Raw genomic sequence first — 14,317 nt, forward strand, 5'->3', positions numbered from 1 at the left:
GAAGTGCTTACTCATCTACGTCAAGAAATTTAGAAGACAGCTACCCGGCTAACCAACGAGAAGAGACCCATATCTGTACTCACACCAAAGAAAGGCTCTCAAATGGAATGTGGAAATTATTGAACAACATAATTTATATCACATGTAAGCAAAATTTTGCTGAAGATAATTCAAACACGGCTACAGCCATACATTAACAAGGAACTGCCAAAAATTCAAGCCAGATTCGGAAGAGGATGTGGAACCAGGGATATCATTGCTGATGTCAGATGGGTCTTAGCTGAAAGCAGAGAATACCAGAAAGATATTTGTCGGTACTTTATCAACTACCTGAAGGCATTCGGCTGCATGGCGCATAGCAAACTGTGGATAGCACTAGGAAGAATGGGCATTCCGGAGTACTTAATTGTGCTCATGAGGAACCTGTACGTGGATCAAGAGGCAGTTGTTCAAACAGAACAAGGGGATACTGTGTAGTTTAAAACTGGAAAGGTGTGCATCAGTGTTGTATCCTTTCGCCTTACTTATTCAATCTGTATGCTGAGCAAATAATCCGAGAAGCTAGACTATATGAAGAAGAATGTGGCATCGACATTGGAGGAAGACTCATTAACAACCTGTGACATGCAGATGACACAACCTTGCTTGTCAAAAATGAAGACAACCTGAAGCACTTACTGATGAAAGTCAAAGACTATAGCTTTCAGTATGGATTACACTCGAACATGAAGAAAACGAAAATCATCACAACTGGACCAATAAACATCATGATAAGCAGAAAAGATTGAAGTTATCAAGGGTTTCATTTTATTTAGATCCACAATCAATAACCACAGAAGCAGCAGTTAAAAAATCAAACGATGTATGGCATTGGGCAAATCTGATGCAAAAGGCCTTTTTAAAGTGTTAAAAAGCAAACATGTCACTTTGAGGACTAAAGTGCACCTGATCCAAGCCATGGTCTTTTCAATCGCCTCAAATGCATGTGAAAGCTGGACAATGGAAAGGGAAGATCAAAAGAGAATCGAAGCATTTGAATTTTGGCGTTAGTGAAGAGTACTGAATACACCACGAACCACCAGAAGAACAAACAAATCTATCTTGGATGACAAGACGAAGTCTTGTACACGTCATCACAAAAGACTAATCACTAGAAAAGGACACTGTTATGCATTGAATTGTGTCCCCAAAACTGTGCTGTAAACCCTAACCCCTATATCTGTGGTTATAATCCATTTGGGAGTGGGTTATCTTTGTTATGTTAATGAGACAGTATTAGTTTAGGGTTCTTGAGTTGACCTCTTTTGAGATATAAAGGGAGTAGATTTAAGAAAAGAAGCAAGAAAGCAAAGATGGGGAAAGAGAGATACCATACCACATAAAGATCACCAAGGAACCAAGTAACAAGGACCTTCCCCTAGAGGCAGCAGAGAGAGAAGGCCTTCCCCTAGAGCTGGCACCCTGACTTCGGACTTCTAGCCTCTTAAACCGTGAGAAAATAAATTTGTTTGTTAAAGCCACCCATTTGGGGTATTTCTGTTATGGCAGCACTAGATAACTAAGATAGACATCCTGTTTGGTAAAGCAGCAGGTCAGCAAAAACCCCTCCTTGAGATGGCTTGACACAATGGCAGCAACAATGGGCTCAAACATACCAGTGATCGTGAGGCCCAGGACCAGGCAACGTTTTGTTCTGTTACACATAAGGTCGCCATGAGTTGGAGCCAACTCAATGGCACCTAACAACAACAAAAACAGCAACTCCGGGCATTTTACATGCATTAAATTATCTAACCCTAAAACAACCTTCTGAGGGTGGTGTCATGGTCTACATTTCATGGAGTGGAGGTGTGACCTGCCTGCATGACACTGCCATTAAGGGACAGAGATCCTGTGACTCCAGGGCTAAAGTTCTTCCCACTACACTAACCACCATGCCTATAAAGAAAAACGAAATCTATCAAATTACTGATGCTTTGATCACATTTCCTCTCGTTATATATGGTCTAATACAGAATCTAATGTGGCAGGTAAATTATTGCAATGATTGGTCTCCAGAGCCAAGCCCCTTAGACAACCACAGAACCTAGTTGAAAAGAAGAGCTTGCTCGGTCCTCCCCTTTTCAGTATTTGTGATTCTGGCCAAAATGCTTAGGAATCAAAACCATCCCTAGGTCAGTCCCCAAAAGTAAATTCCTAGACTAATGGTGGGAGAGGGCAGCTGTGAAATCAGTATCCATCATGTTGATATATATCTTCAAAGAAGCCTTTCTCATTCCCCAACCTGGCACAACCACTGGGACCGGAATAGAACTTCAGTTTTCCCTCTCTGGAATCTATTTATTTAAAAATAATTAATACTTAGAGACTCTGAAGCATCCACATAAAAACAAAATTCATAACACTATTCATGCGGTTGCTGTGAGTCAGTATGGACTCGGCAATGGTCTGGTCACGAATGCAGACTAAGGTGGGGGTACAAACAATGTTTGCTCATCATTCTCTCCCGGGTCAAACATCAAAACACCCCGAGAAGCAATTCCTGACAGCGTTCCGGAAATAAAATCAACGCTAAAGCAAATGCAGAGCAGAACTGGAAAGCCCTGTTATAATTTTAATGCAAAATTGCCATGAAATATTTTACCGGTTTTATGAGTTTCCAGTTAGGCTTACTTACGTTAACTACTGACATGAATTAGTCATTAAAAGATCTAGAAAAGTCACAGCCACTATGAGCTCCAGGGATGGGGATGGGAAGCCCTGCCCTTCGTTCCCAGTAAACTTGACCTCCTGACAATGCACCACACTCCAGCTTCCTTGATTTATACTCAGGTCACAGGGGCTCAAGATTCTAAAAGAAATATGCTGAGTATTTAGGGTAACTACCCAAACCAAAAAACCAAACCCATTGCCGTCAAGTCAATTCTGACTCATAGAGATCCTATAGCGGTTAAGAGCTCAGCTGCCAACCAAAAGGTCAGCAGTTTGAATCCACCAACCACTCCTCGGAAACCCTCCGGGGCAGTTCTACTCTGTCCTATAGGGTCACTATGAGTGGGAGGATAACCATCAGGACCTGTTTTTTAAGAAGTCTTTGAGGTGCTACAGTTCTTAGTGACTTCTTTTAAAAACAGATGTAGCTTTTCATGTGTGTCTGTTAAAAACAGATACGCATTTCATATCTTCTGTACTTTTCCTGCTCCTGCATAACTGATAGCTTGGGAAGACTGTCAAAATTTTAAATGAACATTAAATCATGAATATAAGGAGTCATTAGCAGGAAATAATATTTTAATTCTCCATTTGGTACAAAGTATCAGTTAAATTGACTTTATGAGGAAATTGATGTACTCTTTGCAAGGATAAAGGTTCTTTGAAAGCAAGAAAACATTACCATACGACCCAGCAATTCCACTCCTAGGCATCTACCCAAAAGAACTGAAAACATATGTCCACACAAAAACTTGTTCATAGCAGCATTATTCACAATGGTCAAAAAGTGGAAACAACCCAAGAGTCCATCAAAAGACGAATCAATAAACCATGGAATAGCTATACAATGGACTATTATTGAGCCATAAAAAGGAACGCAGTATTGATTCATGCTTCAACATGGATGACCTTTGAGAACATTTATGCTAAACGAAAGAAGCCAGACACAAAAGACCGTATATTGTACGAGTCCATTGATTTGAAATGCCCAGAACAGGCAAATCCACAGGGACAGGAAGCAGACTGGTGGTTGCTGGGGAATGGGGGCACTGGGGGGAGGGAAGCAGGAACAACTGCTAATGCGTATGTGGTTTCTTTGGGCGGGATGAAAATATTCTGGAACCAGAGAGTGGTGATGCTTGTTCTACCCTGGACACTATACTCTAAAAGCCTCTCAACTGTACACCTCCAAGGGGTGGATTTTATGGTCTGCAAATTACATCTGAATAAAGCCGTTCTAAAAATGTAGATAACAATAGAGACATGTGAAAAAAACGATATGGACTATTTGTGAAATTTTAGAAGTGTTTTTTAAAACGGCAAGGGAACAGCTCTTCCTTTCCCCTTCCCTTCCTTCCTGTCCCTTCTCTAATCCTTCAGTCTCAGAGTCACTGGGTGGGGCAGAGGACAACGGGGTCTGCAGTGAGCGGCAGCTCTGGTTGGCCAGGGCAGGATGTCAGCACTCAAATGGGTGAGGATGGCATCACAATAGAGGGACGGCCTGGAGTGGGGTGTCAGAGCCCAAGTGGGGGACAGAGGACATCCACATGGGTGAGAGGGAGTGCTGAAAACAAGTTACATGACGGGGGGACGCTGATCAATAAGTAACAGACCACGTTTCTCACCGTGTGAGAAGGGTGTTATAAATACGGAAAGGGAGGAAACTAGAATGAACCCTGAAGTGTTGGATTAGAATTGATGGTTTTGGTAAGAACTCCTTGTTTTCAATATACAGAGAGGTTTATATATATAGAAAATAAGGAGCCCTGGTGGTGCAATGGTTAAGCACTCAGCTACTAACCATAATGTCGGAGGTTTGAACCCACCATGCTCCCATAAATATTCCAGCCTAGGAAACCCTATGGGGCAGTTCTACTCTGTCACATAGGGCCGCTATGAGTCGGAGCCAACTTGAGGGCACCTAATAAGGACAATAGAAACCCTAGGGGTACAACGTTTAAGTGATAGGCTGCTAACAAAAAGGTTGGTGGTTTAAACCCATCCAACAGCTCTGCAAGAGAAAGACCTGGTGATCTGCTTCCGTAGAAATCACAGCCGAGAAAACCCTATGGGGCAGTTCTACTTTGTCACATGGGGTCGCTATGAGTTGGAATCAACTTGACGGCACCCAACAACAATAGATATAGAAATAAACGCAGATGTAAATACATGCATATATGTGTGTGAAAAAATATATACACGTATCGACTCGACGGCATTGGTTTTGTTTTTTTTTTTTATCCCCTAGAGCGCTCCTACTGACAGGGCCTGGAGGCAGTGGCTTCCTGAGAGCAATGAGCGGCTCTAGTGCCCTGACCACAGCTTCTCAATATCTAAGCATAAGGAACCATCAGATTAACCCAAACTGGGGACATTCTACAAAACAATAGACATTCTACAGTCTCCAAAGTATGAAAGTCAAGGGAAGACTGAAGAACTGTTCTAGACTGAATGGGGTTTAAAAGATATGAGAGCAAATGCAACATGTGATTCTCACCTGGGTCCTACAAGACACTGCTGGAACAACTGGCGAGTGCTGGATGAGTTCTGGCTTGGATGACGGTAATGAATCGATGCTAGTTTAGCATCCTTATTTTTGACTGAATGCATTGTGGTTATAAAGGACAGTGTCTTTGTTTGAAGGAAACGCATACTGAAATACTTGGGAGTAATAGAGCACCTGACTCTCAAATGGTTCAGAAGAAAATTGTTTTTTGCACTATACTTCCAACTTTCTGTAACTTTGTGATTGTTTAAAAAAAAAAAAAGACAAAGAAGAAGAAGTTGTGCACCTATTATGGCAAGAGAAATCTCACAACAGACCAACCCTCCCACAGACAAGACCTTTAAAATCTGGTCAAAACACACACACACACACACACTATATAAAAGCTCTGGGGAGTGAACAAAAGCAGGCAGATTTTGAAGGGAAATCAAAACTTAGCACAAGGGACAGGTATGTAGGGAGTCTCCTGTTTTGAAGGGCTTTGAGCCCGCAGGCCAGCCACAGTCTCTGTGCAACACAGAGCACCAAAACCCCAAGAGAAAATGCACTGTCCTTCTGGCCTAAAGATCCAGTACACAGAACCCAAAGCAACCACTAGACAGTGAACGGGAAGGATCTCAAAAAGCAGAGTGACAAAGGAAGAGACTCAATTTATATAAATAAACTCCGTCCAAATTTCTAGCAGACCCCTGAACCAGGCATGTGCAATTCAGGCTTAGAGCATCCCAGCTAAAGATGAAAGAACTGAACTGAAATAAGATGCTGCTCAGCACACGCAAGACACAGCTTGCAAGTTAACTGCTTGGCCAAACAAAAGTATCAACACTCTTTGGAAGACTATAACATAACCCAGAGGCTCAACAACAACATTCACAAGGTTTAGGACTGCACTGTTTTATAAACGGCCATAGATGTTTTGCCTACTGAGCACTTGAAATGTGGCTAATGCAACTGATAAACTGAAATTTTTATTTTATTTAATTTTGTTATTGTCGTTAGCTGCCATAGAGTCATTTCCGGCTCATAGCAACCCTATATACAGCAGAACAAAACACTGCCCAGTCCTGCACCATCCTCACAACTGCTGCTCTGCTTGAGCCCACTGTTGTAGTAACTGTGTCAATTCATCTTGTTAAGGGTCTTCCTCTTTTTTTGCTGACCCTCTATTTTACCAAGCATCATGTCCCTCTTCAGGGACTGGTCTCTCCTGATAACATGTCCAAGGTACGTAAGATGAGGTCTTGCTATCCTTGCTTCTAAGGAGCATTCTGGCTGTACTTTTTCCAAGACAGATGTGTTCATTATTCTGGCAGTCCATGATATATTCAATATTCTTCACCAACGTAATTCAAAGGCATCAATTCTTCTTCAGTCTTCCTAAATCATTGTCCAGCTTTCACATGCATATGAGGTGACTGAAAATACCATGGCTTGGGTCAGGCGCGCCTTAGTCCTCAAAGTGACACCCATGCTTTCGAACACTTTTAAGAGGTCTTTTGCAGCAGATTTGCCCAATGCAATACGTCATTTGATTTTCTGACTGCTGCTTCCATGGGTGTTCATTGTGGATCCAAATAAAATGAAATCCTTTACAATTTTAATCTTTTCTCCATTTATCATGACGTTGCTTATTGGTCCAGTTGTGAGGATTTTTGTTTTCTTTATGTTGAGGTGTAATCCATACTGAAGGCTATAGTCTTTGATCTTCATCAGTAAGTGCTTCACGTGCTCTTCACCTTCAGCAAGCAAGGTTATGTCATCTGCATATCACAAGTTGTTAATAAGTCTTCCTCCAGTCCTGATGCCATGTTCTTCTTCATATAGTCTAGCTTCTCAGATTATTTGCTCAGCATACAGATTGAATAAGTATGGTGGAAGCATACAACCCTGACATACATCTTTTCTGACTTAAAACCATGCAGTATCCCTTTGTTTTGTTCAAACTACTGCATCTTGGTCTATCTATAAGTTCCGAACAAGCACAATTAAGTGTTCTGGAATTCCCATTCTCCGCAATGTTATCCATAATTTGTTATGATCCACACAGTCAAATGCTTTTGCATAGTCAATAAAATACAGGTAAACATCCTTCCGGTATTCGCTGCTTTCAGCTAGGATCCATCTGAGATTAGCAATGATATTCTTTGTTCCATATCCTCTTCTGAATCTGGCTTGAATTTCTGACAGCTCCCTGTAGATGCACTGCTGCAACCGTTTTTGAATTATCTTCAACAAAATTTTACTTGTGTGTGACACTGATGATATTTTTCAATAATTTCCACATTCTGTTGGATCACCTTTCTTTGGAATAGGCACAAATATGGCTCTCTTCCAGTCGGTTGGCCAGGTAGCTGTCTTCCAAATTTCTTGGCATAGATGAGTGAGCATTTCCAGCATTGTGTCAGTTTCTTGAAACATCTGTCAGTTCCTGGAGCCTTGTTTTTCGCCAATGCCTTACGCACAGCTTGGACTTCTTCCTTCAGCACTTATTAAAATTATTATCTCATTAATAATTTTAACAGTGACTACATGTTGAAATGAGATACTCTGGATACATTTGGTTAAATTAAATATATTTTTATAATTAATTACACCTATTTCTTTTTGGTTTTTTTAATGTGGCTACCAGAGAATTTTAAATTACATATGTGGCTCACTTCATCTTGCTATTGAACACCACTTGTCTGTGATATTATCCTAGTAGACTCAAATGTGAAGAACAGGGAAATGTGTGTGACCTGTTCTCAAGGGAAGGATGTTAGAATTATCAGACAAGGGCTTTAAAGCAGGTAGTCTAACTATGGTCAGTAAAGTAAAAGAAATGTGCTCATAACTGAAGAAAAAAAAAAGAAATCTACACAGAGAAGTAGGAATTATACAAAAGAGAACCAGGTGGAAATTCCATAACTGAAGAATACAATGCCCAAAATAAAAAATTAACTGAATGGGCTTCACAGCAGAATTCAGATAACAGAAGAAATAGTCAGTGAACTTGAAGTTAGATCAATAGGCATTATCCAATCTGAAAAATAGAGAGAAAAAAATATGTTTTTTAAATGACCAGAGCCTCAGGGGCCGGTGGGACAATATCAAAAAGTCTAAGAGAGGCAAGAATGATGCAAAAATACTTTTTGGCCGAAACATTCCCAAATTCAGTGAAAGACAAAATTAAAGGGAAAGAGAAAAGCTTGAAACAGTATTGTGGTATAAACCCAAAGAAGAAACAACAAATAACTGAAAATACAGAAAACAAATTCGGTGACAGGATATGAGTCAGTCCCGGAGGTTAAGACTGGAATTCTGGAACGCCTAAAATCCACTCGGTTATTTGTTTTCCTAACACATAATTCTCCTGTGTTGAAAGTAAGCAAATTGGGTTGGGCTGGATTGTAGAACAAACTCTGAAAAGAAGCAGGCTTCTAAACACCACGAAATAGCATGAAGCCAAACTGCAGTTAAAAACTAAAGAATGCGTAAAAAATACTTACTTGTCTGTATGCCTGCACCAACTCCACTATTTGACTGAAAGGAGCACTAGCAATATTCCAACTCAACGTTTCCACTGTTGTAATTACTGTATCATCTCATGACAACGCTATAGGGTCGTATATGAGTCAGAATCGAGTCAATGGCAATGCGTTTGGTTTTTTTGGTTTAATTACTGTATTGATTCCTGTAGATTTATTTCAAGAGTGTTTAATTCCTACTGTATTGCTTATTCCTTTTTAGTAACCTAAAGGTTGGCAGTTCGAACCCACCCAGCAGTACCACAGAAGAAGGCCTGGAAACCCGCTTCGGTGAAGATTACAGCCAAAAGGGCCTTTCCGGAGCATTTCTACTCTGTAACACACGGGGGTCACTATGAGTCGGAATCAACTAGGTGACAATGGTTTTGGGTTTGGGTTTGGTTTGGAGGGCACGGACCCCACCCAGTGTTTACTATTTGCATCCCCTGATATGGTACATCATCCAGAGCCCCAAGGGCACTCATCCTCCTCGTCCCTCCCCAAGTGACTGCATCACCCCCAGCTGCAAACCCTTCACCAGCTCCCTATAGATTCCAGAGAATCCCACAAAAGTCAAGCTGTGTCAATACCTTATAGGGTTGGTCCCTCACTACTCCTGCCACAACTTGACATACATTCCTTTACTTCAGATGTAACTCAGGCCTCCAAGTCTTCACGTAGGCTATTCCCTCTGCCCATACTGCCCTTCCCATCTTCTTTCATCTAGCTAACATCCACTCTTCTGTCCAAATTAAGCCTATGTGCCTCCTCCTCCAAAAAGGCTTCTAGGACTACAACCCTCATTTTTAGATAGATGCCCCACCTCTAACTCTCAACCCACCCTGTAATTACCCCTGTCCTAGCATTTGTCAGAAAGGAGCCTGGTGGCACAGTGATTAAGTGCTTAGCTGCTGACCAAAGGGTCAGTGGTTTGAAGCCACCAGTACCTCTGTTCTGTGGGAGAAAAGACCTGGAGATCTGCTTCCATAAAGACTGTTGTTGTTGTTAGGTGCCGTCAAGTCAGTTTCAACTCATAACAACCTTATATACAGCAGAAGGAAACACTGCCCCGTCCTGCACCGTCCTCGCAATCATTGTTATGCTTCAGCCCATTGTTACAGCCACTGTGTCAGTCCATCTCCTTGAGCGTCTTCCTCTTTTTCGCTGAGCCTCTACTTTATCAAGCATGACGTCCTTCTCTAGGGACTGGTCCCTCCTGGTAACATGTCCAAAGTACATGAGATGATGATTGTGTTGTTGTTGTTAGATGCCGTCGAGTCAGCTCCGACTCATAGCGACCCTGTGCACGACAGAACGAAACACTGCCCGGTCCTGCGCCATCCTTACAATCGTTGTTATGCTTGAGCTCATTGTTGCAGCCACTGTGTCAGTCCACCTTGTGATGATTACAGCCTACAAAACCCTATTGTGCAGTTCTACTCTGTCACATGGGGTCACTATGAGTCAGAATTGACTCAACAGCAGCTGCCAACAACAACACTTATCAACACTTCCGTAATCTCTCACTGGACTGTGAAGTCCTCAAGGGACCATGGCTGATTTATCCGTATCCTCGGTGCCTAGCATTGGGTCTAGCACATAGTAGGTGCTCAATTACCATTCAACACCATATACTAAGCCCCAAAATATAATTAGTCAAATATTCTTACATGGAAGCCTCAAAAAAAGAAAAAGAAAGGAAATGGCTGTGACAGTGATACACACTAAAAATACGACCCAAGTAAATGTTGATCGTGATCCCAAATCTGCCAGAATTTAATTTACTGAAGGGTGAAAAATAAACAAAACTTCAACTGCTAATTTGGAACAGTGGGAGAAAAGTGAAAACCGATTACATGTCCCTCCAGTCTCCTTTACCTCTTCCCTGGCTGGCTTATCCTGAGCGGGTGGCGCATACCGTACCTGAGCCAACACGTCCTGGAACTGGTTTCTCGTGAGAGGCAGGAGGAAGGTGCCGATGACTCTCCTCAGCTCGTTTTTCGACACCGTCAAGTTCTGACCGGTATCCAGCAGCTGGAAGGCTTTCTTCACCTCATCCCCTTTGTCGGTCATTTTTTTAAATAAAATCCGTTTAATGTCTAAGGAGGATAGTATTGGATTTGCAATAGCTGTGGCTGTAAGAGAGACAGGTATTTATTAAATGTGTTTAAAGTTAAGATACTAAAAATCTGTTCCACTGTTTAAAAGAACCAGTTGAGCTTCTAAAGCAATCATTTCTTCTACTATATCTAGGTTTACACATCGAATCATTCTATGACCTGCCATGGAAGTTCTGCTGCCATTTTCTACCTTTTGCACTTTAGTCAGTAACGTCAGTAGGGGGAAAAAAAAGAGTAAGGCAAAGAGTAGCTTCCCTATAAAGGACATATGTCACTACAAGTGAAAAACATGGATGCTGGAAGAAAATCTAGTTAAGAATTAATGTCATTTGAAATAAATCTTTAAAATATCATATTCATTTTTCATCCCCTTACCAATTTTTGAAGGAAAAATATGTAATTCCTTTTTTTTTCTTATGCTTTAAGTCAAAGTTTATAATTCAAGTTAGTTTCTCATACAAAAATTTATACACACATTGTTATGTGACCCTAGTTGCTCTCTCTAAAACGTGACAGCACACTCCTCCTTTCCACCTAGATTTCCCATGTCCATTCAACCAGCTCCGGTCGCTTTTTGCCTTCTCATCTCACCTCCAGACAGGAGCTGACCGTTTAGTCTCATGTATCTACTTGAGCTAAGAAGCACTCTCTTCACAAGTATCATTTTATGTCTCATAGTCCAGTCTAATCTTTGAAGACTTGGCTTCGGGAATGATTTCAGTTCTGGGCTAACAGAGAGACCAGGGGCCGTGTCTTCTGGGGTCCCTCCAGTCTCAGTCAGACCATTAAGTCTAGTCTTTTTATGAGAATTTGAATTCTGCACCCACTGTTCTCCTGCTCTGCCAGGGACTCTCTGTTGTGTTCCCTGTCAGGGCAGTCACTGGTGGTCGCCAGGCACCATTTAGTTCTTCTGGTCTCAGGTTGATGCAGTCTCTGGTTTACGTGGCCCTTTCCATTTCCTGGGCTAATAATTCCTTGTGTCTTTGGTGTTGTTCATTCTCATTTGCTCCAGGTGGGTTGGGACCAACTGATGCATCTTAGATGGTCACTTGCTAGCATTTAAGACCCCAGACGCCACTCACCAAAGTGGGATATGGAACATTTTCTTAATAAACTTTGTTACGCCAATTGACGTAGATGTCCCCTGAAACCATGGTCCCCGGACCCCCACCCCTGCTATTCTGTCCCTTGAAGTGTTTGGTTGTATTCAGGAAACTTCTTAGCTTTTTGTTTAGACCAGTTGTGCTGACTTCCTCTGTATTGTGCGTAAAATATGTAATTCTTAAATTCATATTGTTTCCCTTTCAAAGAAAAGGGAGACATGATAGGTACATAGGAACATAAAAGGTAATAAAAGAACGTTTAAATTGCTTTTGATAACCAGCTAACAGCAACAACATCGTGTACAGAAAGGAGAAGAGACTGGCATTAAGGAGACATGTTGGTCAAGTATAGCATGCTTAAGCAATTAATAACGGAGGGGAGCGCAATCGGTTTGCACTCAAGTACTACCATAAAATTTGGTATTCAAGCCTGCCCAACAGTGCCCCAGAAAGGCCTGGCAATTTACCCCTGTGAAGATACAGCCAAGAAAACCCTACGGAGAAATTCTCCTTTGTAACAAATGGGGTCACCATGAGTCAGATTTGCCTCAATGGCAATCGTTGTTGTTTTGGTTTTTTTTTTTTTTTACTAATTGCCTCACACACACATGAGAGCTGTACAATGAAAAACAAAGACCAAAGAAGAACTGATGCATTCGAATTGCGGTGTTCGCATATAGAGAACATATATATACCATGAACTTCCAGAGGAACAAACAAATCTGTCTTGAAGGAAGTACAGCCAGAATGCTCTTTGGAAGCAAGGATGGTGAGACTTTGTCTCATTTACTTTGGACATATCATCAGGAGGGACCAATCTCTGGAGAAGGATATCACGCTTGATTAAGGGTCAGCAAAAAAGAGGGAGACCCTCAACAAGATGGACTGACACAGTGGCTGCAACAATGGGCTCAAACACAGCAACAATTGTGAAGTTGGTGTAGGACGGGGCGTCTCATTCCATTACACGTAAGGTCGCTTTGAGTCAGAGCCAACTCACCACCTAACAACAACGATGTCATGCTCGCGGAGCGAAAAATAGGAGTGAATAAAAAAGATGTTAAGAAGGTAGAGTCCACAGAATCTCCTCATTTGGTGTGCCAGGTGAGGTAGATGGAAGAGGGTAAAGCTTTATATCCTGTCTGGGTGGCTGGGTAGGTAGTAACACCATTCACTGGGAAAGGGAATGTTGGGAGATGTGGCAGATGGCCACAACAATGTCTCCCATCCCGCATACTCTCATTACAATGTCAGGTTAACACTCCTCCCAGCAAAAAGTGGGGTGTATGTTCCTTCCCCTTTAATCTGGGTGGGCCTGCGACTCCGGCAGAATCCATGCTATGGGATTTTCAAGGCTAGGGCATTCAAAAAAAAAAAAAAAAAAAAGCACTACAGCTTCTGCCTGGTCCTCTTAAGATGCTCACTTTTGGAACCCAGGTGCCATACTGTGAAGAAGCCAAGAAGTCACACAGAAAGGTCACAGGGAGGCACTCCAGCCGACAACTCCAGCTGAGGTCCCAGCCAATAGCCAGCAACAACTGCCAGCCAAGCTTCAGTTGATTCCAGCCCCCTCCCCGCTGGAAAGCACCCCCAACTTTTGCACCTCCTCAGCTGAATTGCATGGAACAGAGACAAGCTGTCCCTGAAACCTGCCCACGTTACATATTTGTGAGGGAAATAGATGACTGTTATTTTAAGCTGCTGTGTTTGAGGTAGTTTATACATAGCAATAGATTCCTGGAACAGGAGAGGAAGAAGTCTGTGGGAAAGATAATGAGTTCAGTTTAGGATATGTAAGTGGGGATAGCCATTTGAAAGATGAAGACATAAACCTGGAGATCAGAAAAGGAGTGGACTAGGTGTGAGAACAACAGAGGGGACGCCATGGGGGACGCAAGCCAAGGGGGAAGAGAGGAAAGAAGCCCTGTGAAATGTTGGCCCTTAAGAAAGTAGAATCCATTCATTTAGTCAAAAAAATACTAAGAACCTATCATATTTCAGCCACAATTCTAGGCACTGAAGGTGTGGTAGCAAATAAGACAGCTACGGGCCCTTCTCCTGTAAAGCTTACCATCTGGAGCTGAGAAGACAGGCAGAAACAGGTGAGTAAGTTATAAGGGGTAATGGCAGATAGAGGTGAGTGCAATGAAGGGGTAAGAGCAGGGTGACAGGGAGTGGCTGGGAGCTATTTGATATGAGGCGGTCAGGGAAGTCCTTTCGGAGTCATTTTAGGAGCTGAAACCTGAATGATAGAAATGAGCCAGCCAGGAAAACAGCCGCCATTGGAAAACCCCTAGGCAAGAATGAGCTTGCTGTGTCCGGGAAAGCAAGAGGCCCGTGTGGACAGGGTAAGCATGTACTGGGTGAGAC

At 42.2% G+C, this 14,317-nt stretch overlaps 1 protein-coding gene across 4 annotated transcripts in view; it reads right to left on the reverse strand.

Annotated features, from left to right (window-relative positions):
- Positions 1-14,317, reverse strand: part of EFCAB6 (EF-hand calcium binding domain 6) — a 381,524-nt gene that overhangs the window by 325,609 nt on the left and 41,598 nt on the right. For all 4 annotated transcript variants that reach the window (XM_049884609.1, XM_049884607.1, XM_049884608.1 and 1 more), the window contains one exon: positions 10,648-10,859. In XM_049884609.1, coding sequence (XP_049740566.1) covers positions 10,648-10,859 — 212 coding nt within the window. The remainder of the gene's footprint in view (positions 1-10,647; positions 10,860-14,317) is intronic.

The sequence above is a fragment of the Elephas maximus genome, chromosome 4 (assembly GCF_024166365.1).
Source record: "Elephas maximus indicus isolate mEleMax1 chromosome 4, mEleMax1 primary haplotype, whole genome shotgun sequence".
NCBI lineage: Eukaryota > Metazoa > Chordata > Mammalia > Proboscidea > Elephantidae > Elephas > Elephas maximus.